The 26,519-nt window shown below is 43.2% G+C and overlaps 1 protein-coding gene across 1 annotated transcript in view; it reads right to left on the reverse strand.

The window, feature by feature from the left end:
• Window positions 1-588: 588 nt before the first annotated feature.
• Mccc1 (Methylcrotonoyl-CoA carboxylase 1) overlaps window positions 589-26,519 on the reverse strand; it is a 36,743-nt gene continuing 10,812 nt past the window's right edge. The window contains exons 7-14 of the mRNA XM_065453117.2: window positions 24,354-24,465; window positions 22,252-22,461; window positions 15,339-15,522; window positions 11,434-11,751; window positions 10,832-10,918; window positions 8,913-9,100; window positions 7,877-8,062; window positions 589-1,072 (exon numbers count right to left, since the gene is read on the reverse strand). Coding sequence (XP_065309189.2) covers window positions 959-1,072; window positions 7,877-8,062; window positions 8,913-9,100; window positions 10,832-10,918; window positions 11,434-11,751; window positions 15,339-15,522; window positions 22,252-22,461; window positions 24,354-24,465 — 1,399 coding nt within the window. The 3' untranslated portion in view covers window positions 589-958. The remainder of the gene's footprint in view (window positions 1,073-7,876; window positions 8,063-8,912; window positions 9,101-10,831; window positions 10,919-11,433; window positions 11,752-15,338; window positions 15,523-22,251; window positions 22,462-24,353; window positions 24,466-26,519) is intronic.

A 26,519-nucleotide genomic window follows, 5' to 3' on the forward strand; every position in this document is an offset into this window, starting at 1 on the left:
TACTTTTCTTTTCCACTCGTAAATAAATGTGCAACCACCACTTTTGGCACGTTATTCATGATGGAATGAAGGAAGCCAGTGAGTGGCCAAGTGGTACGTTTAGGAGAGTTAGAAATATTTCAAAAGCAAAATATTCTACTGCGATACATTTCTTTCGTATCATAGAAGTTGTCACATTTAGTGGTATATTGTGCATTCTGTGTTGTGAAACAATGTACTTTATGCATTTTAGCCTGGTGGCTCTGCAGCAAGCGACCCAAATTGGCTATATTATTCAGTGGTGCAACTGCCATATAAATAAAAGTGAGAAATTATCAATGAGTTACCACAGGCGAGTATGGTATCAACCATCATATCTTGAATGGAAACAACACAAAATAATTTGTGTAAAAAATTTGAAGTGATCTGCACAGTACTTTGGAGAAATGAAGTGCACATTCAGTACTCTTATACAACATACTTTATAGGCAGTAGGTGTTATATGTATGTACACATCACATAGCATTTCTTAAGATACAGTTTTGTTTGTGTTCACCTCAATATGTCGATAGGCCTGAATTCTATCTAGCCTTTAATTTTTTTTTGGAGGGGGGGTGAGGGGGCTGTTCATACAGTGAACATGCAGTTTATAAACTTGTCATGAAAATTGATAGTGAAAGTCCTGGAAAATTACATAACTAAATACCTGCACCTTCAAAACCAAATTTATGAATACAGCTGTGTCATAATTTGTATGAAGTTTCTGGCACATACAGCAGAAGAATGTTCTTACAAGTCACACCACTGTATTCAAGTAAAACGAAACGTACACTGGAGTTACGTTTGCTGCATTCAGCATGACTTGTTTGAAGGCACAAGTTGAACACTTCTGTTTATGACCATTTACTAGGCACTAAATGCAGGTCAATTGTACCGCTAGAATTACAAGGGCCGCTGAGCCCATTGTGTAATGCCTTCCTTAGCTAACCTCAGCAGCTCTGATTTTCACTAGTTCAGCATTCTTGGCTACATTGTCCCCGGCCTTGTAGAGCAACTTCTCAACAACTCCTGCAGTAGGTGCCTTGATGACATACTGTAAACGAAAGCAGAAGACAGGCGAAAGAATAAAGGCAGTGTCAAATGAATGTTTTTTGTTATGCCAATGCACAATCCAGGTACTGTGCCTGTGAAACAGCGATACTTATGTCATCGTTGAAAGGCTACACTCACCACATGGCTGCAAGTTAGTTTTGTCATAAATAAGCAAACATAGGTCATGGATGCTGAAATACCTAAGCTAACATGACAAGCTCGATGGCACTGTCCACTAGAACCCCATTTTTTCATGCCACTTGTGGATTTCCAATACATAACCTGTTCCCTGTCTCATAGTAAACTGGAATATGGCCACAAATGACTAGCAAGGGGCTAAAGCCATGTGAGAACATTAAATCATTGTCGTACTTGAGTAGGTTTGGCACACAGCAATTGCACTTTTGTTTATCGGAACATTCACAACAATATAGCACATAGGTAGAAAGTTGACACTTTCATAAATATCAGCATCTAGTAAACTTGCAGGGCGTTTCAGCAAATACTTCCAAATTTTTTTCTTAATTGCCTGTGGCAAATAGCACAATTCTAGGCCATGAGCTGGTCTACTCGATGAGGTAGACATTACTTGCACAAAAAATCGACATGCATAATCGACTAATTAAATAATTAACTGAGTTTTTAGATTAGATTATGGGGTTTTATGAGCCAAAACCACTTTCTGATTATGAGGCACGCCGTAGTGAAGGGCTCCCGAAATTTCGACCACCTGGAGTTCTTTAAGGTGCACCTAAATCTAAGTACACGGGTGTTTTCGCATTTCGCCCCCATCAAAATGCGGCCGCCATGGCCGGGATTCGATCCCGCGACCTCATGCTCAGCAGCCCAACACCATAGCCACTGAGCAACCACGGCAGGTAATTAAGTTCTTAAAGGGGCCCTGAACCACTATTTATCGAAGTGGAGAAATGGATTTAAAGTGACAATAGGCTACTTTAGAAATACTTTGCCACAAAAAGTACTTCAATGCGTTCAGCAGAAGCGCAGTTATTGGCAATCAAACACAGCCTCCGCTGTGCTCCCGTTCTTTCTTCAAGGCCTGGTATTGTGAAGGCTATGGCGGAGTGGGGTGTGCCCACAAAACTTCGCCTTCTACATGTCACTGTGGCATGCAGTTCGAATTTAATTTAAGATGCTAACGTAGTTACCACGACCTCTGATTTTGGTGCCTACAACATGTTAAACATAAGCCAAATGCGGATGTCCTCAGCAAGCCGCAGCGAACCAGTGGACGCAGGGCGGCGCGCCGCGGCAGCTACGGCACCTACGATATGTAGCCGACCGCAGCTACAAATAGCAGCTGTGTATGGAAATCTGCTTTATTACGAAATAAAGTGTCCTGAAGAGAATGAGGAGCAGGCTTCTGTTGAAAAGGGAGCATTTGAGAGAAAGGCAACTTTGCGCTCTGCTTGCGAGCTCCACACACTGCGTATGACAGCAAAACTTCGCTGAGATGTTCACGGCACCGTATGCTACTCGCAGACTATGTCATTCCACCAAGCCCAATGGGTGGTTCAGGGCCCCTTTAACTAATTACCTTATGGCACATATTGCAATTTAGAGATTGAGTTAGATGGTATTGAGGAGAACTTAAGTGACAGAGTGAGTCCCAAGGAAACTACAATGCAGTCGAGGTAGGCAGAAAAAAAATTAGATGAAAAAAAAAAGATCGCAAGTTCAGTTCACACTAACTAGGGGAAAATGGTTTTTGCCATGCACTGGAAAAGCAGATGAAAACAACCAAGAACTAGGGGTGTGCAAATACTCGAATATTCAACAGCGAATCGAATAGTGAACAATCACTTCACGAATCAAATATCTAATGTTTATTTCTCGACTATCGGTACCTCCGGTGAATGACCTAAGTGATGTTGAAATGACACGGCCGTTGTCGGTGCTTTGACATGCACAGTGTTCCCATGGCGCGTGATCTCTGTTGGTACAAGGTTGATCCAGGTCGTCTGTACTGATTTAACACGATGCCGACAGGGGGAGCTACAACAGCAGTGCATGTGGAAAGTACGAGCATGTGCAAATATCGGTCTGACTAGCCACCAGAAGGTACGCTGCATGATCGCATCGGATACACGTTCGGTGCTCAGTGATCCGAGTTCAACGTTCACGCATGCAGATTTGCGCAGTTGGGAGCTCTCTCTACCCAGACACAAGCACACCGAGCAACTTGGCACGTGCGCTTGTGATAGTTACCGGCTGTTCCACCGAAGACATAATTTTACAATTGCTACTAAGTACAGCAGGGCGTGGCATTTCCCGAGGCACTTCCAGAGGCACCCGATGTTTCTGCGCAAGTGCAAGTAAGAGCGAGTGCAAGAGAGAAAATCTGGGGTCTTTTGCTCCTTGAATATCTGACTTTGCCTAGGCACTACGGAGGAGAAGATTCTTTGCTCGTGTTGTATGCGCTTGTCCCCTAGGCATGCTGGCATTGTGGGGTGAGGTTGAGTTTGTTTACGTATTGACACTGGCTGCTGGTGCAGTGAAGCAGTGAGCACGGACACCCCATTTGGTGATCGCTGTGTCTTCTGAAGGTATGTCAGTCAGATATTGCGCCTGTGGCGCTGGAGCCGAGCCAGTCATGCTGGATTAAACCTTTCTTGCCTCTTACTGCGCTCTACAAGGGAGCAGTAGGGGTCGGGTCTGCTCTTCTGGTGCCATATCTTCGCTGTTGGCAGGCTTTTTGTACGCTGCTGTCTGCCAGCAGCATTTTTGAGTGATCCCCTCTGAGTCAAATAAATGCACAGCACCTTAGCAACTGCAGTTGAATGCCACTGCCTAATGCCACGCTGTGAGGATTATTGGCTTTGTGTCCTGCCCACGTGAGGTAAGGTTAGCTTAGGCTAGGTTAGGTTAGTGTAAGATGCTTTAGGGTGGCTGGCGTATTCTCACAACAGTTATGCTGTGAGGATTATAGAGTTTGTGTCCCGGGCATGTTTGGTTAGGTTAATGTTAGGTTAGGCGAGCATAAAATGCGTTAGGGTGTCACAGTGTCTTCTCACAGCGGTTGCACCGTGAGGATTATTGTCTTTGCTTCTCAACCACATTTGCTTTTAAGTTAACGTTAGGTTACGTTAGCATAAAAGGCGTTATGGTAGCGTGACATATCATCACAGTGGTCGCAGGGGCATAGAGCTTCACCGGCAGCCTATCAGCCACTCGCGTTCAACCGCGGTTGCTAAGGCGCTCTGCCTTCTACATTTTCAATATATGCGGCCCAGTCTCTACTACAATCCCTACTGCTCCCATAGAAACATCCGTCTGTTATTTTAAAGGTACATCGCCGTGAGGTGTGGCAAAGGCATGATCCAGCACGACTGACCTAGCACAAGCACCGCAGTTGCGAGACAGACTGTCCAACACAGCGGTCGCCAAATGGCATGTCAGAGCCCGCTGCTTCACCAAACTGTTCCACTGCGCGGGAAACCAGCATCCGAGTGTAAACAAATTTGACCCCACTCCGCGTACATGCACTAAGAAACTTCTCCTCCATAATGCCGAGGCAGAGTCATATATTCAAGGAGCAAAAGAACCCACATTTTCCTTCTCACACCCACTCTTACGCACGCATGTGCACAGATGTCCTGCACCTCCGGAAGTGCCACGCCCTGCTGTACTTATTAGCAATTGTAAAGTCGCACTGCGGACTCAAACGCCGCTTCAACAGCTGTCAATCTAATCCGCATGCGTGATTTTGCGACCGATCACTGATGAGCCACCTGTAGGAACATATTAGCGACAAGCTTTGCACGATGGTTTGCGACCCGTTATCCCGTAATCACATGAGATGGCAGTGAGTTTTCATCACAGCCACACCATTAGCCACACTGTCTAGCCTGTAAGGCCTAATCGGAGCTGCGTCATCAGGTGTCGGCGGCTAAAGTTACGGTTAACGAATCAATGCAGATCTAATCACAGCAATCGTACAACCCTCGGAAAGCAGACAAACCACCTCGCTAACGAAAGCAAGTGCACGGGATGATCGCTGCATGCTCATCTTTGCCATCTTTGCAAAATACCGCACAGTGGCCCCTCATTCCGAACACCATCCATAGGCGCACAAACATCTCTTTCTGTAGCTTTGAATGCTTCGAATGACCCACCACAAGACTAGCTTTGGAATTTACATGGCGGACTCGAAAATATCACTTGACAGCACACTGACCCCTGGCTGTAGACGCGCTTACATAAGTGGCACATGGACGCAGGAGGGGGGGAAAGAAAAGAGAGAAAGAAGAAAGAAATAGTGGGGGGGGGGTGATGTTGCATGAATTTGCCGTGTGCCTCCCAATTTGAGGACTCATATTGTCGGCATCGATGACCACACGAAGTGGTGCTGAGTGACGCCATGCGCATTCCCCACTTTTGTCTGTCGTGCAGATTGGCCTAATGAGCAGGCGATAACCCACAGAAACCACCTGCCACAAAGATGTAAAAACCGTCCTGTTTACGGGAAGAAAACTGGAAAGCAGTACTCCCTAGGCAATACAAGATTCCCATTAAGCACATACAGTATGGCCCATTACTAAACTGAAAACCTCATTGGTATTTAGGACAAATTCGCTATTTTTCAACTTCAGAGAGAAAGAAGTACCTAATTCAATTTCACAGACACTGTTGATCAAAAATTTTTCCAGAGATTCATGCACGATGAACTGAGTTATCAGTGCTGGCATACTAATTTGGTGTTCCCCTTTAGTAAGAATAGAGCATACTATACGTCTCGATTCATAGGTACCTAAGTTACTGATAGTTAGCAAAAATTTTTTTAACTTACTTAGTCTTCTGAGCATGTGCAGCACTGTTTCGTTTGCTTGCAGAAAATTTTGAAGCATAAAAGTTTGTTTTAAATTTTTTGATATAGTCAAATCAAGATGTATCGAATCTGAAGGGGATCAGGAAAAGTTCAATGTCTAGGTAATTTGATATATAAAATAAACATTTTATTAAAAACCTCTATGGGAGTTTTACAGCTGTTCGATATACACAAAAATATGTTACATGTAGGTGCGATATATCCGGGTCCAACTGTATTCGATATTCAATTCAATATTCTTGATTCGATTCAAATTCTGCTATTCGGTATTCGCACACCCCTACTAATAACAATATTGGCTACAGTTGAAACTCGATTTAATGAAGTGATGACCATGCTCGAATTATTTTGTTAAATCGGGAAGTTCGTAAAATTGAGAAAGGAATTTTTTGGTCCTTCGAAATATAAGACTACTATTAAAATAAAAACTACTACTACTACTAAAAGACTACTTCAGCATTGTATTTGCTGCTAATTAAGCCATCTGTCGCATAAACCATGAAATAACAAAAGCAACCACTGCCACCCCTACCGAGGCAGTGTTGAGTCAGCTGTTCTATGCATAAGCATGGCGTGCAGCTTCATCAAAATAAAGTTAGCAATGTGACCATGGCGCCTAGATGTTTTAACACAGTCAATAAAATTGTTAATCTATAACGCCCTCTTCGCTTCCTATCTAAACTATTGTCATTTGGTCTGGGGGAATACAACACAATCGAATTTATCGCGGCTATTAGTCATGCAAAAAAGAATTTTGAGAATAATTGAGAATGTGCCACTCCGGCATTCTACTGAGGAGCTCTTTAAAAAATTTAAAATAATTAGAGTACAAGACACATATGAGTATAAATTGTTGCGTGAATATCGCCTTAACTATGACTGTCATAATTCTATCTTCATGGGTTTGGTGAATCTCCATTTGAAGGAAGCATCATATGCCACTAGAACAACAGAACTATGGAATGTTCCATATTGTCACACTAGCTATGGTCGGCAAATGCTCCAAAATAAACTTCCACGTCTACTAAATGAGTTTAATAAAAAACAAATCGATATTCGCGAAGCAACATTATCTGACTTGTACACATTCTTTCTAGCCTAACATTGACCACTAGAGCTGTTTTACGATTACTATTTAATTATATTGTTTCAATGTCACTATTACTAAGCGTACATTGTTATGAAATGCGCTGTCATTCGATGCTGAGGTGAAGTAAAGTATGTTAACGCATGATGCCCTACGTAGGACAGTAACTAATGTGTTTAATTTTGTGGTTTCGTCAAGGTTTATGGCAATGTTGTGCTTAATATGTTTTGTAAAAGTGTACGACCATGTGAACAAGACGTGTGTGCCTCTGCTGTTGTCTTTCCAGCGTGGGGGCGAAGGACTCCCTCAAGCCATCCTTGAATGGCTTTTCCCTTCGCCTCCCATCACATGTATATGTGATAAACCAATAAAGATTCAATCAATCAATCAATCAATAGCTTTAGAGCGCACGCTCGAAGAAGAACCGATCTGTGTCAAAATTAGAAAGAAATCACAAATTTTTTTTTACTAATTTATTTCAGGAGAAACTTCGTCAAATCAAGTTCGTCCAAGTCTGTTTCATCAATTCGGGTTGATCACAGCATTGAACCCTATGGGTACCTGACGGGGAATGTAAATTTCTTCGTTAGATCGGGAACTTCATAAAATCGAGTTGTTTTAACTGTGTTCCCAAGCAACAGTATAGCCCTCATGAAACATGGATTTTAGAGTGGCCACAACTCATACGATAGATAGATAGATAATAGGAAGGAGGCTTTTATCCAGTAGTGCCATTCATTATGATGACCCATTGTACAAGTGAAATGGCCTCTGAAAAGTGTAAGCCTGGCCATTAAAGGTATGATTGCAAAGTGCACATTAAAATCTGAAAATTTTCAAATCTGAAATTGTTTAAAATATGAAAGTACCTCCATTTTCATGGCAATCATGACGACAAGTGGGTCCCCTTCAGCAACGGTGTCACCCTCGTTGACGAAAAGCTTCTCAACCACACCTGGCATAGGGGCCACTGCGCCCTTCTTGCCCACACCACTGCCGCCTCCAGCATTCTCCAGGTATGCTGGCACTGGCACCGACATCTGTTTCACACCGTCCTGTTCATTTGAATTAAAACACAAATGAGTCACTTGAATTGACTGTAGGTATGTACTGTGGCAGCTGTACATCTATACTGCTTCTGGACCACTTTTGAACCACTACTGCCCTTGTACAAAGCACCATGTAACAAAAGTAGGGCAACAGCGCAAAGTTGACAGAACGCAAGACGAGGAAAGGATGAACATGGCGTTGACTAACAACTAGCAAACCATGCATACCATGTAACAACGATGCCATTTTAAACTTTCATTTGCTAGTTCTAAGAATATTTTCATTATTACCAACACACCTTTGCAGTAATGCTGCCTAAGGACACAGCTAGCAAGCAGACATATGCAGCTCACCTACATGTAATGCAAAAACTTGGAACCTGACACCAAAGAGAGAAGCTTGTGTCATTATGTCCATGGTAGAAAGGGTACAAGAACACCACTGAAACCTTATAATGATGCAGATGTCATGCAGCAGATGCAGTAATGAAATAGGAAACACATAATGTACTGAACATGTATAAAATTTGATGCTAAATTTGACTGCTGCATTGTAGTGTCTGACACATGCTTGAAAAGAGCATACACACATACTGTCTTTTATCAAGGATGGGTTTATACTCATTCTGGACTAGACACATTGATAGCATTTCTGCAGCCTGACACTTCCAGCAACTTACAAAATTTCTATTCTGAGCCTTGTTCCTTCCTCTAGATCAGTGTTACCTGCATCACTATGATGCAGGTTACACTGAAGTATGATAACACATCACTATGACCACGTGACATACGAGGTTATATTGCCCCAGTGCAATAATGAATTCGAGCTAGGTACTTCAGGGCCAGAGATACTCACTGCAGTGAAGACGTGAAGTGTGCCATCATGGAGCACTGTGCGAATCTTGATGTCAGTGCCTTGGACCTCACATTCCACGTGAGCCACACCCCGGTCCACTGCAGCACGTCCCAACACTTGAAAGGCTTCGTCTCCAAAGCGCATCAGATAGGAGCCAGCGTCGAGGAATGTCACCAGCACCTCATGCTCTGCAACAGTGACAAAAAGAAAACATGTCCTGCAGCAGCCTCCATGAACATGGATACAGTGAGACCCTGTTATAGTGAACCAATTATGACCAAGCTTAATGTTGCTTTATAAAGTGCTCTTTTATAAGACAAGCCACATTAAAATTATTATTAGCGCACAAACCTGCTCTAACACTCAACCAAGCATTTATTATCCCAACAACAAAACGCCTGAATGTAAAAATATTGGTGACTAAGTTACATGGATTACCTTGTCAATCCACATTGTTTTGTTTAATCACATCGAAGTACTAAAGGGAATAGAAAGAATGCAAATGATGAACTTCAGCTATCAGTTGCCTGCATAGCTTACACCAAAAGCCTAGATACCAAATTGATAGATGGTCCAAAAGCTTGGATATCAAATCAATAATCAGTTTGACAAGGCAATGTTTTGTCTGTAGCACTCCCTAGTTATTAGTGCTTACTAAGATGAGTTCATTAGCTCTAGCTGGTTCATTCATGGACACATGTATATATATTTTTTGCAACAGAAAGCACATGATTTCAGACATCATCAATGCTTAAGTCAACCATAACTGAAGCTCTGCTCACTGTATACTATAATCAAATTGTACTGCACCACTACAACTTGCTGCCATGAGGATATTCAGAAGATTGAATTAAGCTTAATTCTATCTGATATTTTACAATGATTCTGTATATTCATGAGCATTCGTGAGCACCAGTGTTTTGTATTGTAATCACACTGAGCTTTGGCACCCCATGAACTGTACAGACAATAAGATGTGGCTGATCAGTACTTGCTCACAGTGTCAAAAATAAAAGAAAGACACACACATATGCACACATGCACACACATCCGAAGCACAGGCTGTCCTTGCATCTTGCAGTGTCGAAGTGTGCCTTGGTGCTAAGGCCAGGTCATTACAGGTATTGCCATTCAATTTTCCTTCCATGACACAATACCAGGCCAAATGGAAAAAATGAGTGGAACATCATGGTTCCATACATACACAGTGGTGTTGCAGACATCAGATTCACAGAGCCAGCTGCTGGACAATCACTGCATTCCAGCTTCTCAATACAAGCCATATATGCTGCTCACAGATGTCACACTGTGATCATAATAAAATGCAGCAGCACTTATCAGGGTTTGTATTTTGAATAGATCACTTTCGATGATATCTTCATTTTTGCGTGATGTAGCATCTGGCATGGCACTTCATCAGACAGTCATATATATATATATCAAAACGTTTATTTAAAAGAAAAAAAAATGCAGAAAGCGAGTGGGTGGAGCCCCTAGTCCAGGGCCCCACTGGCTTGAGCGGTCCGCCGTGCTTGGTCGAGGAGCGCTAGTTGCATCTCCCGATCCTCGCTGGCGAGCCAAATCTCCCACTGCTCCCTTCTGGAAAGTTTGCCAGCTATTTTTGGTGTATTAATTTTGGGTGGCCTGTTCTGGCAGTCCCACGTAATGTGGGCGAGAGTTGGCCTGCCTCCACACCAAGGACAGCGAACGCTGTACAGCGTTGGGTGAATGGCATTTTTCAAATAAAGGTTTGGAAATGTGTGCGTCTGTATTCGGCACCAGTCATAAAGAGTCCTGCCTGGATAGGCCAGTCAAGTGTTCACTGAAAGTGATGCCCCCGAAAGTGATTGATGTGGAACATGGTGACATCTCTTACACAAGCAGTTGACAAAAAAAAAAAAAAAGCCCAGCATACTTACTCTTGTCCCGGCATGCCAGCAGAACTTTCCGCTTGCAGTTGCTGTTCACACGAAAGGGAGCCGAGAAATTCAGTGACTGAAAGCTCTCTGCAAGAGAAAGGCACCATTGTCAACGCTCAGCAGTCTGACCACTTAACATGAACTACATTCACTTTCTGTAGCGTATAAGCTAGGTTTATTAAATCACGGGTTTTTACGTGCCAAAACCACAATTTGATTATGAGGCATGCCATAGTGGGGGACTCTGGAACAATTTGGACCACCTGGGGTTCTTTAATGTGCACCTAAATTAAGTACACAGGTGTTTTTGCATTTTTTGCTCCCATCGAAATGCAGCCGCTGTGGCCGGGATTTGATTCCATGACCTCGTGCTTAGCAGCCCAACACCATAGCCACTAAGCAACATCGGCGGGTGCATACAAGCTAGGAGTACTGTCCCAATTCATGGTGTGGATGAATGCACAATGACTGATGGAGCTGATGGTACACATCGGCAGACATGATGTAGTTCTTCCAGTACACCATGTTGGACCAAAAAAGGTGATCTGAAACAGACCACTCGGAATGTAACCGTCCCAGCATTTCTCAAACTTGTTACTCACCACGTGCTTGGGCACCCAGCGTCTCAGCCCTCTCATGGGCCAAAAGGGACAGGACAGCCGCGCAGATGACAGGCTGGCTCACCTCAGGGCACAGGAACAGCTCATCGTTGTGGGTAGGGATGAAGCCAGTGTGTACAACGCCCTGGCGGAATGCCGGGTGTGCCGCCAGCCGCATCAAGAATGACACATTGTTGGCCAGCCCCACCAGGGTGTACTCGGACAGTGACTGGTACAGGCGCCGCAGGGCTGTGGGCCGGTCAGGACCCCACACGGCCAGCTTGGCAATCATAGGGTCGTAATGGACAGACACATCATCCCCTGCATGTCATTTTTATTGTCACTAACTGTACTGGTGAACTGGTGAATTGGCTCTGGCAAAGTGCTGGTCCAGCAGATACCATGACCAGGGATTAAGTACACTCTTCTTCCACCTAACTTCTGACAATGTGCAAACTGGAAGTCTAGAGTCCTTTATGAAATTGAAAGAACAATGCAATACAGTACAACATTTTATGAAAGCATTTCATTGGAATGAGAAAAAATTCGTCAAACCAAATCTCACGAAGTCGAAGCTCAATTTCAGTGCACAAGCCTAGAATAATCAAATTTACTCGGTATGATTATGTGCAGCTCTATAGCTTTGTCAGCATTTTTGGCAATGTTTCCAAAAAAGAAAGAAAGAAAGCTTGTTGGTTAGCTGTTGGTGCTTTTCCAAGTTTCTCAATGTGGAGCTCTAGAACTGCTGCTCTAGAATCACCTATGTTTGGCAAGGAGGCCATTAGTGACTGGTCCTGGAAAAAACTGGTTGGGAAAAGCACTGCCAACTATTGAGAAGCTTCCTTTAGAGCAGCCTGGCACAATATTGCCAATCTTATTCAGAATGGCACAATAAATCTCATTTGGCACAACAGCTGAATTATGATAGGAAGTGTCGGCCTCCACCAAATAGCAAGAAATCCTTAATGCGTTTCTGAGGAGCCCATATGTGCTTCTTATGCAGTGTCAAGCCAAATGTCAACCTTCATCAATCTACTTCCATTTGTCAAATTTCCACACACAGTTGAATCACTGCATCTTTTTCCCTTATGGTTGCCTTCATGTAATGATTCCTACAGCTTTTACCAGGTATTAACCAATACATCATTTTTAAAAGAGCAATTTGTCAAGGCCACTTGTACACCAATAAATTTGATGGCATCTTGTAAATACATCACCTAGCGCACTCAGTTTCTTACCCTTCCCTAATATCACTTAACACTGCATCACATAACTGAGAGTGAAACAAACATGAATAAAATCATATGCTTGCAACTAGAGTTGCCATAAAGCCTGCTAAGCATTACTGGTCATAGTGGTGCAATACAAATGCGGTCTAGCCATCCAGTTGCTAATGCACCTTTATATGTGTACTCCTGTGTTGTCTGGTAGCACGGCTATACTGCAACAAAGATGGCCATCCAATCAACAATGCGTGTCGCACCTTCACTTGCATGATGCACTTTTTTTTCGCATTGCGTCCACAAACAAAATACTTACTCTGGCACAATTTCATAGAGTCAATACTCCAACTTCACTAATGCAAATCTGCTTAACGACAATCAACTGTAGCCTCTCCATAAAGTGCATGCTCATTGGGTAAATTATCAATAATAGAGTGTCATGATTCAAGGAATAAAAGTGGAAAACGAGAATAAAAACTCAAGACACATGGCATAAAGTGGCGAGTGGAGGAAGGCCACACATAGTTAAGCATGCCAATCATGGTTAGATGTGTCGAAGAGGTTATAAAGGAAATGGCTTCAGGACACGTAGGATGAGAAGGAAGGTGCCCCCGTGCACAATTTGGGACAGTGAAGAGGGAGGCGGCCTGGGGTTTTGATCAGAATGGTGTTTCATAGAGACAGTCAGCAGCAGCCCTGTAGAGGCCATGACCCAGCTTCTGCAGCTACTATCCATAGGCTGAGCGGGTGCAAATGAGTACCACAACGACCTGACAGCGCCTTTATCATGAGGATGTATCCGAGCTCCTATGGTTACACTCCACAGGCCTAGCGGAGAGGTCCGAGCGATACAGCCACTTCAACCTGACATTATCCCCACCTTAGGGCTAGGCCGGTCACCCTGACGTCAGAACTAGCAACATCAGATCCTTTGCCACAACATCGAGCTGTGCTATTCGACGTCGGAGTCAGCGACGGCAAACACTATGGTTTCAATAAACTGGTTGTAAATATGAGGGGAAGTAAAAAAATAATGGGACTTGAACGGTATTAGCGTCGTCTGCAACACTTCTATGGAAAGTGTCACTCTTATTCCCACATTAGTCGTTTGAGTGTAGCAGACCGTTAAGACCATTAAACATGGCAGCTCCATTGCATTGTCGATCTCCACCAAGGAGGAAATGAGGGCAGTGATTCACTTTTTGTTTGCGGAAGGTGTTAAACCTGCGGAAATTATTTGTCGAATGCAAGTGCAGTATAGTGACAGTTGTTTATCGCAAAGCAAGATCTACAAATGGATAGAGCATTTCAAACAGGGAAGAACTTCTTTATGCGACGAAGAAAAATTGGGCAGGCCATCGAGGTCAACGACTGAGGAGAATTTAAAAGTGGTCAAGGGCATGGTTGTGGAAAACAGACAAATCACAGTGGATGAAATTGCCAAGACTTTACATATCAGTCATGGTTCAACGTATTCCATCTTACCCGACAGGCTAAATTTTCGGAAAGTGTGTGCAAGGTGGGTCCCGAAAGAATTGTCAGCGCAGCATAAGGCACAAAGTTGGACATCTCTCGTAAATGTTTGGCCCGTTATCATCCAGGGAGATGGTTTTTGACTGCAAATTGTTACTGTAGATGGAACTTGGGTGCATCATCACGAACCAGAAAGTAAGGCTGCGAGCATGGTTTGGAAACATTCATCATCACCAGAAGCTAATAAATCTAAACGTCAACTGAAACATCAGCTGAAAAGATTATGCTAACACTATTGTGGGACGTGGAAGGTGTGGTAGCCATTTATTTCACTCCAAGAGGCAAAACTGTGAAGAGCGAGAACTATTGTGATGTGTTGCGAATTAAACTGAAACCTGCAATGAGATCTAAACGTAGTGGAAAACTACGAAAAGGTGTCATCCTGCAGCAAGATAACACTCGGCCACATTCTGCCAAACGGCTGGCCAAAACAATAACAGAGTTGGGATTCGAATTGCTGGTACACCCGCCGTACAGTCCAGACCTGGCTCCAAGCAGTTTCCATATGTTTGGACCATTGAAGGAAGTGCTCAGGGGTGCAACCGATGCAGAAGTCATTCATGGTATGCAAGATTGATTACAGGTGCAACCCAAAAACTTTTTACGACGGAATAAGAAAACTTGTGTAACGTTGGGAAAAGCGCGTTGAAGTGCAGGGAGGTTATGTAGAAAAATAATGTATGTTTCAGTTTTCTATAGAATAAATGTACCTTTTCTCAAAAGTCCCATTACATTATGACATCCCCTTGAATAAGAGGACTTTCCTAGTATTGTTCTTTCCATTATTCCTAACTTACAACTTATAGTGTGTGCGTAGCACGTAACTTATAGCGTGTTTGGGCTTCGTTAAACACATGTAGGGGGCTTTCCTAGTGTGCTAAGTTATGTATGTTTTAAGCATAATTACATAAAGGCTTTTAATTTCCAAGAAGTTCCAGTGTCATGCATTGAACCTGAAGACTACAACTGCTATCTTCGAGAACCATAAGTTCAACTGTGTCAAAAGAAAATTTCAAATCTGCACGAGGATTATATAGGAGCATTAATGATCTCTTAACTAGACTTAACAAATGTTATCACAGCAGGGTTTGTCGAGTGGCTCAGTCACTATTTCAGCCATAACTCAAATGAAGCCAGTAGAAGAAAGCTCACCTTCCCGTACACCTGTATCAATCCGCACTTGTTCTGAACAGGCTGGTGTACGAAGGAACACAAGAGAGCCGGCACCTGGCATGAAGTTGTTGTCCGGGTCCTCAGCATAGATACGCGCCTCAAAAGCATGGCCGTGCACCTGCAGCTGCTCCTGACGCAATGGGAGTGGCTCCCCCTGGGCCACCTGCATGTGCACATTGCAAACAGCATGCAAGTTAAAGGGGCCCTGCAACACCTTTTCTTCAGAACTGAGAACACGCAGGCATGAGTGTTTCAATGAATATATATTCCTGCAAAAGCTCTCGAAAAGGACCTAATAAGAACGAAGATATAAAGAATGCAACGTTTACTCTCCCCTTTCTGCCTCTACCGAATGCTTCCTCTCAGCTGGGGCAGTACCAATAGCAATGCCCCTTTCAATGCAACCAGCATTCTTTGAAAACTTCACCTATCTTCCAGTTTATCCATTTGTATCAAACCTCTTCCATGCCAACTTGAGCCACTGGGTATTTGCCATACTTCATTGGACCTCTTTCATGCCAGCTGGGTCATAGGGTAGTCCCTGGTCTAATAGGTAAGCATTGGGCTGCTGCGCTACCCTTTCGCACCAATTTGGGCCATAGGGTAGTCAATGGTCGTATGAGTAGAGCATTGGACTGCTGTGTTTACCTTTTCACTTTCACGCCAATTTGGGTCACTGGGTATGTGACACAGGGTGTGTGCTGCTCTACAGTGAACCTCTTGCATGTCAACTAGGCTCGCTAGGTATGTGCCGCTCTCCAATGACAAAAAGAAATCTCTTAAACTATCTCTAGTTCTGGGCAGAATCGAACGCGTATCATATATATTCAGACATGTGCCATGCGTGCACTTCATGATGGCTCCGCTAGATGGTGCAGCATGTCCAAATCAAAGCACTAGAGAGAAGCCCAGCTGCAGCACACGCCTCACACATTATGCGTTTTGGCAGAGGCAATACGATGTGTCTCTACTTTTCTTCAATGCTATTAACATCAACAGTTACACTGAGATAGTTCTTGGAGGAACGTTTTAGTTTCTCCGCAGTGCACTTATAAAAACCCTTCAAGGTCGGCATCTGTTAAATGTACTTGAGAATGACAAAGGAGTGGTACACATTAACAACCACCACTTCCTCCTTTTCTAGAAGACTGGAGGGGCTTCTGTAGTTAGCTTTGTTGCCGAGTTACACAGCATTTATAGAAGGCACTAGCAGTGCCTACAATAATTTGTCTTTTGACAAGCACTTGCTTGCTAGGAATTGTAGGCAGTGCTTGGTACAGTGGCGTATAAATATATCTAAAACATTACACACTGTTATTGTTATTTCATACATATATTTAGCTTTTCAAATATATAAGGCACAAGTGGTACACATATACAAGGGGGTGCTGAAAAGTTCCTGGCTTTGTGCAGGAAGAATAGAGCCACAGTTTTGAAAGTACACATTTATTCAACATATAACGCCCTCAGACTTATGCAATTGTTACATCGTTGCTTCAGCTTTTCTAGTCCATTTATTAAAAAAATCTTGTAATAGGTCATGAAACCAGCTCTCCACAGCATGTTTGACATCAACAATGTTGTCAAAATAGTGACCCTTCAGGTGTTTCTTCAAGTTAGGAAACAGATGGTAGTCAGAAGACACGAGGTCAGCTGAATAGGTGGTATGGTGGACAAATTCAAAAGCCAGGATCTTCAGTTTGGCAGCCATAACATTAAACGTGTGCAAAGGTGCATTGTACTGCTCCAAAAGGATCTCTTTGGTCAACTTTTCCCAATGTTTCGGCTTTACTACCACCTTCAACTGCACCAGTAGGCTGACGTAGTACTCCCCGGATTACAACAGCCCTCAGACAGGTAGCCTACCAAAAGAACAGTCTTAGTTTCAGGAAATGGACACCATGACTCTTTTGGCCGATTCCTGGGTGCAGAACGTTTTTGGTCATGGGTACACACTGTGATGCCATTCCTTTAACTGTTCCTTTGTTTATGGGTCATAAATGTGGAGCCAGGATTCATCCTCGGTCACTAACCTCTCTAACGAATCCTTTATATCATCAAAATGGACCAAAACAGCTCTGGATGCCTTAACTCGTGCCTCTTTCCGTTTAATGTTCAAAGATTTTGGCACCCACTTCGCTGAACGCTTACACATGTGTAGGATATTGGTAGTAATCAAACCAACACACTCGCAGAGGATGTCCAGTGACTGTTCTATCTTTTTGGCGGATATTCGCCTGTCCTCAAGAATCAGCTTATGGACACCATCGCCAGTTGGCAGATCTGTTGAGGCTGTGAGGCACCCACTGTGGGGTTCATCTTCAACGGTAAAATGCCCCGTCTTGAAATGAGAAACACAGGTTTTTACTGTGCTTTAGGATGGACACTTCTCCCCTCATGTTTGCGACATCTAAGTGTAGATGTCTTTTGCAGACTTTCCCTGCTGACAAAAAAATTTCGTGATGCCCCGTAACACCAAAGACGTGAAATTTGCTTTTGCCTGTGCCATCTCAGGTTCTGTCTGAAATTAATATAGCCATGAAAATCAGACACGGCTCTCATTATCATCATTGCTTAACAAGATATCAAGCTTTTACAATGTATCATGCTTATGTTGGAATTCTAAATGCAAGGTGGCAAAGCCAGGACCTTTTCAGCACCCCCTCGTACATGTGGCTTCCTCCCAAGTCAAGTCTACTTGCAAGTCAAGAGGTGCACTGCCTGGCCCTTTCTGTGCTTGCTTGGTGTAATGCTGTGCTCTTAACAGAAAGATTCGTGAACATTAGGTACTTTCACAAGGTGCAGATGCTAGACGTATGGCAACAGCATGGTCAGCTCTGATTGGATGTCACAACGATTCTGTTTGACAGCATAGATCATGACAAATTGGTAACAAAGGGCTTTTATTTGATTCTCAGCACCGAACTCCACTTGTCTGCCCCTGTGGTGCTCTTCTTCCAGTGGCCAGACAGCTGGATGCAAAATGCTGCTTGAAAGTCTCTCCCATAGAGAGCAGAGTTGTGCATGTGTTTTACTTCTGCTGCTGACACTTCCATTCACTGAGTGCAGTCACGCGGTTCAAAAAGCTACCATGCAGTGTGAAGAAGCCACCACTAACGTACAGATAAACAAGGTTGGTAATGGCAGCACCACCATTTCAGCTCAGTTTGCCACCTTTCTTGATGATCAATATGCGAACAACTGCTTCTGAAATTGGTTTATATTAGTCTTTATTTTGGTGAAAAAATTACATAATAAACTTTTTCCTTCCTACATTTTTTTTTTTATTGATTCAGGATTTCAGATTACCATGTGTTTTCAACAGATGGCACAGCTGTGCTGTGGGCAGTGAAGGATCCTGTGCTAATGTCTCACCCACATGCACAGGTCAGGATATTTCTATTGAGAAAAAGTTTAGATATGTTCAATGTGTAATAAGGTGTCGCTGAGAGTCCCAGGAGAAGCGAGTCGAACCCCTACACATCTCGGATGCTGTGAAAAGCTTGGCTCCTGCGAGCATGACATGCGGCTTTCCCTCACGGACTTAGTCCATGTAGTGCAACAGATGGCACGCCTAAACGAAACTCTGCTTCCTGTGAGAGCACATTCAGTAACTTAATTTGCAACAGCAAAAATTCTGACATTGTGCTAACATAAAAGGCAGCAAGAAAACTGCCAGTCATCACTGGTATGAGCAAGACCCTAGCATGCAGAGCAAATGCTAGAATGAGGTCTACACAAGCTGCATATTACAGGCACAAAGGGTCAAGCCTATCAGTAGCCCATATAGTAAAGGATGTTCAAAACAAATGGTTCATCACAACAGGAAACTTACAGTTGTAAGACAAGCTGGCAATTATGTTAGCATTGACAGCTACAGTGGCTACTAGGAATGACTAAGGGCATGTGGCCGTGGCCAAGGTGACCACTTTAAATTATTACTGCATTCGAACCATGGCAGAATGAACCAGGATACAATGAATAATTGGATATTACAAAGTAAACCTAGAAGGTCTTTCACTGACATCAGCTTGTATCAAACATATGCTTAGAATGAATATTGGATAAAATGAAGGTTGTGTTAGATGTGATTTTGGTGTAACATATGCGTGTGCATGTGTGGAGGGGAGAGCTGCTTTGGTTTCTTCTTTTAGAGCACAGGTCTTAATGGCCTGAGTGGCGGCGATGTAACCAAGCAAACGAGCACAACAGCCAAACATGAAAAAGCAAATGTGGAGCTGCAGCTTAAAGATGCGAGCTGCGAACAGAGACCAATGAAAGCGGCCCCTTCAGTGATGTGCATGCAGGAAACTAGTTTCATGCGGACCTGCCCTACCGCTCGTTTCATACTATCGTCAGCTCTTGCCTGCACTTGTTTATATTGTCATAGTTTGCAGTTGTTGCGTAATCTGATTTTATGTGCAACACAACTTGTATACTACTTTCTGGAAGACAAGCAGTACCAGCGATTACACTGGAACCTTCGACGAGTCATTTATAAAAGCCGACGCACTTGACGCGCAGATCAGATTTTGGACGATTGCTGATTGTTACACGTCTCTCTCAAAATCTTTGCCTCAATATCACATGAAATGAAAACGTGTATAGAGTGGCATCCAAATTTTGAATCAGAGTATCGTAAACATAGCTGATTTTTTTTTTTTTGGCTAAGTAATAAAAATAGTTCTGTCTGCTTTTACTGCTGCAACTCTTATGGCTCAGTGCACTTTTGTGCAGTGTAGGAAGCATACTCAGTGAAATACATACCTTTTATAAGCAACACCAAAAGCAGCTTAAATGTTATTATAGCACACAGTGTAACCATAAAACTTCGTGTTTTTCTACCACCTGTTATTATTAGTTAGAGAGTTACAGTGTGTTAATTTTGTGCAACCTAAACTACTGCTTTCTCAGATGGAGCAGAACTATGTTATCTAATTTACATAAATTATGTGCACTTAAGAAAGAAGTCAAGCTTTGGCCAAAAGGCGAAGCATCGATTGCGATAGGAAATTATCAGACAGCTATACAAAGTAAAAATGGATTTACTGCCTGCATAAAATTGTAAATGTTCGCTTACCAACTAATTTAGCAAGCAAGATGTCATGCGTGCACAGGCAAACAAACAGGTCTCACTCGGTGACCGTGGACGCTAGCCGTCAAAATGCTGGCGTGAGGAAGAGCGGCAGCAGCGGCTTCGTGCTGCCTCTCGCTTTAATGCACACTCAGCAGCGAGAACACTGCGCACATGAAGCTATCAGCCCTCAGCTACCTAGACTCTGTACCCATCACACATCGCTTTAAAGGTAGGGCCTGCGTGGCCGCACCATATGCAGCCACTGCCAGAGTAGAACCCCCCCGGTGCCTTGGGGTGAAGGAAGACAGCACGCATCCTCCTCAGCTTTCCCCTTGCACATGCGAGACCAAGCCACCATCCCTGTCTCACACTCACATGCTTGCACTCGCACCCACAGCACATGGCACACGGCCACAATGTTATCGCACTTGGACTTTACACAGAACATCATAATTGCTCCATAGAATTGCTATCACAATAAAAAGCTAAGCGACACAAAGCTGGTGTACCGTACAATACAAATACAGAGCAGCTTTTCAGGCAGTTTGTGTACTGTATAGCACATATGTAATGCGACAATGAATATAACCCTAATGGGACCTTTCGGTCTTTCCAAAAAAGAGAAAAATGTATTACGATTAGATGTGTCATGAACCCAAACATAACGTGACATGCATTCCAAGGCTGGAAATTTTAGAAAACATTTGCGTTATATTCATGCATATACGGTAATACCTGTTCATAATCTTTATTAATATAAGTATGGAGATATGATATAAAAACAGCACGAATGCTAAGAAAGACACGTCAACATGACATCGCACTTTAATATTAGAATGCCGATTTACAAATATATACATCAAAAAGTATTCGAAAGTCCCATTTTGCTGAACGAAATATGGTGAGCAAATGCTTCAATACACCATATGTGTACTTCTAAATTTTTTTTATGAAAGAGACATTGATATAACCACTGTCAGTAAAAACATGCTACGCTAATTTTTTTGTAGCATGTTCATGATAATATTTTGTTCTATGCATAAGGGACTGTCTGAATTCTGATAAGCATTTTACTTCAGCACTCCTGTAATTCTCTATCTTCTGTTGCTTATTTTTTCTCCAAGGTGGAATGTATTAAACAATAGTTTGTGTCTTTAATTTAGATAGTGAAATGTATTCTGGCATGTTCTTATTTTACTTTTCTGTTTGTTTTTAGCACATACATAATGTTTGCAATGTTAATAGTTGTATTTCTGGTTCCTTCTGTTCCATGCCTTGTAAAGGGGGCCTGAACCTCTGTTTCAAGTGAATTAATTTTCCCTTTTAGTTCCGAGTTTCCTGCATTCAATATGGAAATAAGTTCAATTCAATCTAGTAGCACAGCCTTCACACCAAAATCATACAGTGATGGCCACTTCTTTGCGGCAATCAGTAGGTGGAAGGAAATCCTTGGAGGAGCGGCACGAGACTCCTCCTTGGCACAGATAAGGCTGTACGCACACAGAAGACCTGTCGAGATGTCAGCAGCCCTTGAGACCGACTCCTTGTTCCCCTCTGACACTGGCAACGAGGTGAGTATATCACTACTTTGAGCTTTGAAACAAAACACTGCTGCTTACATTTCTCATCAGGCAATCATTGCAAACATCTCCCAAGCTAGAGCTCCTCCAAAACCTTGCCGAGGCTGGAACTACTGTTGCAGAATGCACATGCATGCAATATGCACTTCCTGTTGGCTCCCAAATGCGAGTATTGCTTCCCAAAAGCTGCCTGTAAAATGCAGCATCATTAGCAGGAAGGAGGCTGTTTTCACACCTTGATCTGCCACTCGACAAGGTCAGTGCCCGTGATCATCTCGGTGATGGGGTGCTCCACCTGAAGCCGTGTGTTCATCTCCATAAAGTAGAAGCGCTGCTCGGAATCCATGATGAATTCAACTGTGCCAGCACCCACGTAATTGACTGCCTGCGCTGCTCGCACGGCAGCTTCACCAATCTGCCGCCGGGTTTCCTCGGTCACACCGGGCTGCAGGTGCACAATCACAGCACCATCACACTTCAATTCACAATGACAGTGAACATAAATGCTAGTGGAAAAAGAAAAAAACAAAGAAAGCGCTAAGTGACAATATGCACACACCTCTCTCATACATAAAGTGTGATTTGCTGGACATTTCATTCTGCAACAAATATGACAGCTGGTACAACCTGCACTATGTTTTATGCCTATTTTTTACACCAGAAACCAGGGCTGCACAACTCAAAACAAGTGAGGACCAAACCAACTTTACTGAGAGCCAAATGGACCACACTTTAGCGGGAAAAGTTGCATCTTTTCCTTGTGAAAATGCAGTCCGTTTGGTGTAATTTGTTGCTGTGCTCCATTGCGTCTAATGTCACATTGGTAAAGGGATACCAGCGAAATTAGGCGCATCAGTAAAATTCATCGGCGGCCCATTTTTAAGGAGAAACTGGCAAGAAAGCACTCTCTCGTAGCAGATGCCAGTGCCACGATAGTGACAGAACACGGTGGCTGACAGCCGTGTGAATAAGGCCTTAGAATGGATGAGAAGTGGCGATATTGTGAATTGTGTGCAGCACATGCACCCAATTTATGGAAACTTGGGAACAACCTACTTGCCACTATCACAACACTGAACCCACCATCTTGAAGTCAAAGGTGTGAAAACATTTACTGCAACTTTCTTAAGGCTTGTTGGTGGGCTAGCTGATTCTAGTTCAAAATGAACAGTGCAAACTGACAAGAACAAGATGAGAAGCTGTGTGCCACCCTCTCATCTCGTCCCCGTCAGTTCACGCTGTTATTCAGGGAGCAGTTCACGCTGTTAACTGCTCCCTGCGTCATGTGACTGTAGATTCATTACTATTATTTTTCTATGTTAACAACTGCTCAGTCCACTTTCTAGGTGAACCTGTGAGCAAATAAAGTGAAGCCTAAACTTTGACCAAGAATGAACGATGCCCTGCTTCCAAATCACTGCTAAGAAATCACCAATGTTCCTCCTTAACTGTGCCCAAGGAGCCTGTCTCTTGGCTATGTTGTATAACAAGTTGACACCTAGTCTTCCCTCCAACTTGTATGCTATGCAGTGGTTTAACCTATACTTTCCTCACACATACCTTTGGTTGGCAAAACTTGTCAAGAGCCACTGAACACCATGACACCATACTGGTCAGTGCATGAGGAAGCTACCAGGTGAAGATAAGAAATTCTGCAAGCATGAGATGGGTTTGCCTAAATTACCAGCTGAGCAGAGACACACTGCTGACTACACCATACCAAAGTAACGAAATTGTCACAGTGGTAACGACTCCACAACACATATCTTAATTCCTCAGAGAAGCTGTGGACAGAGCCATGGGCCGACTTGACCAGCTAGCATCAGTGAGTCAGTTTGGTGCAGTGCCCACACCACATCTACATTGTGCCCACTGATAACTGAAGCACTGTGCTTCTTTTAGTAACTATCATGATGACTTTGTCCCCATTATTTTTTCTGCAGATTTAAATATTGCACGTCTTTTTCATGCTAGCTGCCTCCACCAGCACTGACTGCAATGGTTTCGTGGCTATGGTGCTCTGCTAAAAAGAACTGAAAGCTCAGTGAGTTGGCTGATAATCAGCACAAGTTCACAGGGTAATTCCTGGCCACTGAAGCCATATCTTAGTGTGATGAAATGCAAAAAGGAACTGTGTACTCAGATTCAGGTGTACTTAATAAAAAGAAGCTCCGATGGCTAAAGTGCAAATTCCTCTGTCATGGCAATTTTCATAGTCCAAGCATGGCTTTGGGACCCCCATGAATCAATCTATTCACCAGTCTCTGTAACAGACACACATCTACAAAATATTGTTGTCTAATTTCTAACCACGGAAAACAACAGCAAATTTCTCACAGCAGGGGCTTCCTCGATGACTTTCTGATGCCTCCGCTGTACACTGCAGTCTCGTTCAAACAGGTACACATAGTTGCCATGCTGGTCTCCAAACACTTGCACCTCCACATGCCTGTGCAAAAGCAATGCAGATGTTCTTATAATAGATATTAATGCTCATGTTTCACTGACTCGTGCAAATTATTTCTGCAAATGACTTCTCAAAACCTTTTTCTTGACTGCTGTGCAATCTCAAAGATCCATAAAGAAATACACTTATAAATGAGGTCAGACTGATAGATTTAACCTGTTTGCTTTTTTTTGCATTTCTGCCAGAAGAAAGTTGACAACTGGCAGAATAAATTAATGAAGGACATCACTTTTTAAGGCTTTGCGTCGAAATAGTGATGCCCATGATATCAGTCTGTTGTCATGAATTTTGTGGTATTTCATACTTCCATGCCCTTCAAAGTCACAAAAGTTGCCATGTTAAGCCTGTGCTTACTCTCCAATGCAGTCTGGTCTTTTACTGATAAACAATAAACTAGCACCTAACTACATGATGCTAAAATCTATTTCTAAGCATTATCACCTTCTGTTTCTTTATCTTGAATCTTTTCTGGCTTACCTACCAATCCTCTGTTGGTAATGAGGCCAACGATGCATGCTAATGGCAACCTACTGATCTAGCCTAGCCTAGCATTAGGATCCCTTTATAAACAATGACAGGTTCACATCCAGGCCACCTTGCTACATGGCCATTCAGTCAATATGCCTAAGCTACATGCCTGTTAGGTAGTGCAACCACATGTGCTTACGGGTGAGAGGCTGGAGTAAACTACATTTGTCAGTAAAATCATTCCCAAGGGCACTAGCATGCAGGAACAACCACAATTGACTCACACACAAACGCCCTGCACACCAAAGCATAACCTTAAATTCCCTTGCCTGTATAACACTATCAGTGATCTGTGAAGCCGAAGGCCACTGTGATCTCATGTTGCCCTTAGCCACTGTCTCATCCTATACTGCTGCAAAAATGCCCATCCTTCAGATGACGCCTGAATGTCACTGTAGTGGAGAACCTACCACAGTCAAATGCCTTTATAACGAAGTGCTCGAGGCCTCCAAAATTCTTCGTAATACGAACCACTTTGTTGAAAGTGGTGCGCAGCTTACTGCTCACAACAGAGCATGCTAAGCACTTTCAACAAATGAAAACCTTTATGTAACGTGAATTAAATTGAAAGTTAGTCCAGTAGGTTGCTAGTATTTTTGTGCACTTTGACAGAATGTGTGACTGCAGCCAGCCCTATTGCATCAAGGTTCACAGCATGCTCCATGGCAAAATGCAGAAGCTATGCAAATTAAACCCAAGATCATTGAATGCTGTCAAAATATTTGATTCGTTTAGAGGATCTTCATCACATTTGCGTTCATTGACATTCACGTCCTTTCTGCCACAGATGGCTTTGAAGATGTCGTCAGTTGTCAGTTATGATAACATCACCACGTCATCATGAGCTGCAATGTATTTATCAGCCATCACCACAACCGATGTGTTACAAGAATGAGCCTACGAGTTCAGTTGAAATCAATAAAGAGTGGCTTAACAATATTACCTTCATCAATGTCTGTCTAATGTTATTTATCAGAGGAATTACAGTTGGGCTGTAATGCTTTGCCCGAAAGGCAGACCATCAATTGCGGTAGCAACTTATTAGACAGCTATAAAAAGTAAGGATAGTAGTTTTATCGACTGTATAAACTTGTAAACATTCACTTACTAACTAAATTAACAAGTGTGGTGTCATGCACACACGCACAAACATGAACACATCTCACTTGATGACCGCGGACACTCACTGTCAAAACACTGGTGTGAGGAAGAGTGGCTATAGCAGTGAGCGAATTGACCTTCGTGCTGCAGCTCGCTTCAACACGAACTAAGTGGCAAGAACACACCGCACATGAAGCTATCAGCCCTCAGTACGCCTAGACTCTGTACCCATCGCAGATCATTTTCGAGATAGGGCCCCCACAACTGCACTCAGTCAAGCTATGGGCCGCTATCTTGTACACGTTCGAAAAGTCTACGTTCGATTTCGCCCCACGTGATTGGACTAGACTGGCCTAGGCCGCGATACCGGCGCAGCCTGGACAATCTCGCGAGGCTAAATCAAACGT

The sequence above is a fragment of the Dermacentor albipictus genome, chromosome 1 (assembly GCF_038994185.2).
Source record: "Dermacentor albipictus isolate Rhodes 1998 colony chromosome 1, USDA_Dalb.pri_finalv2, whole genome shotgun sequence".
Taxonomy (NCBI): Eukaryota; Metazoa; Arthropoda; class Arachnida; order Ixodida; family Ixodidae; genus Dermacentor; species Dermacentor albipictus.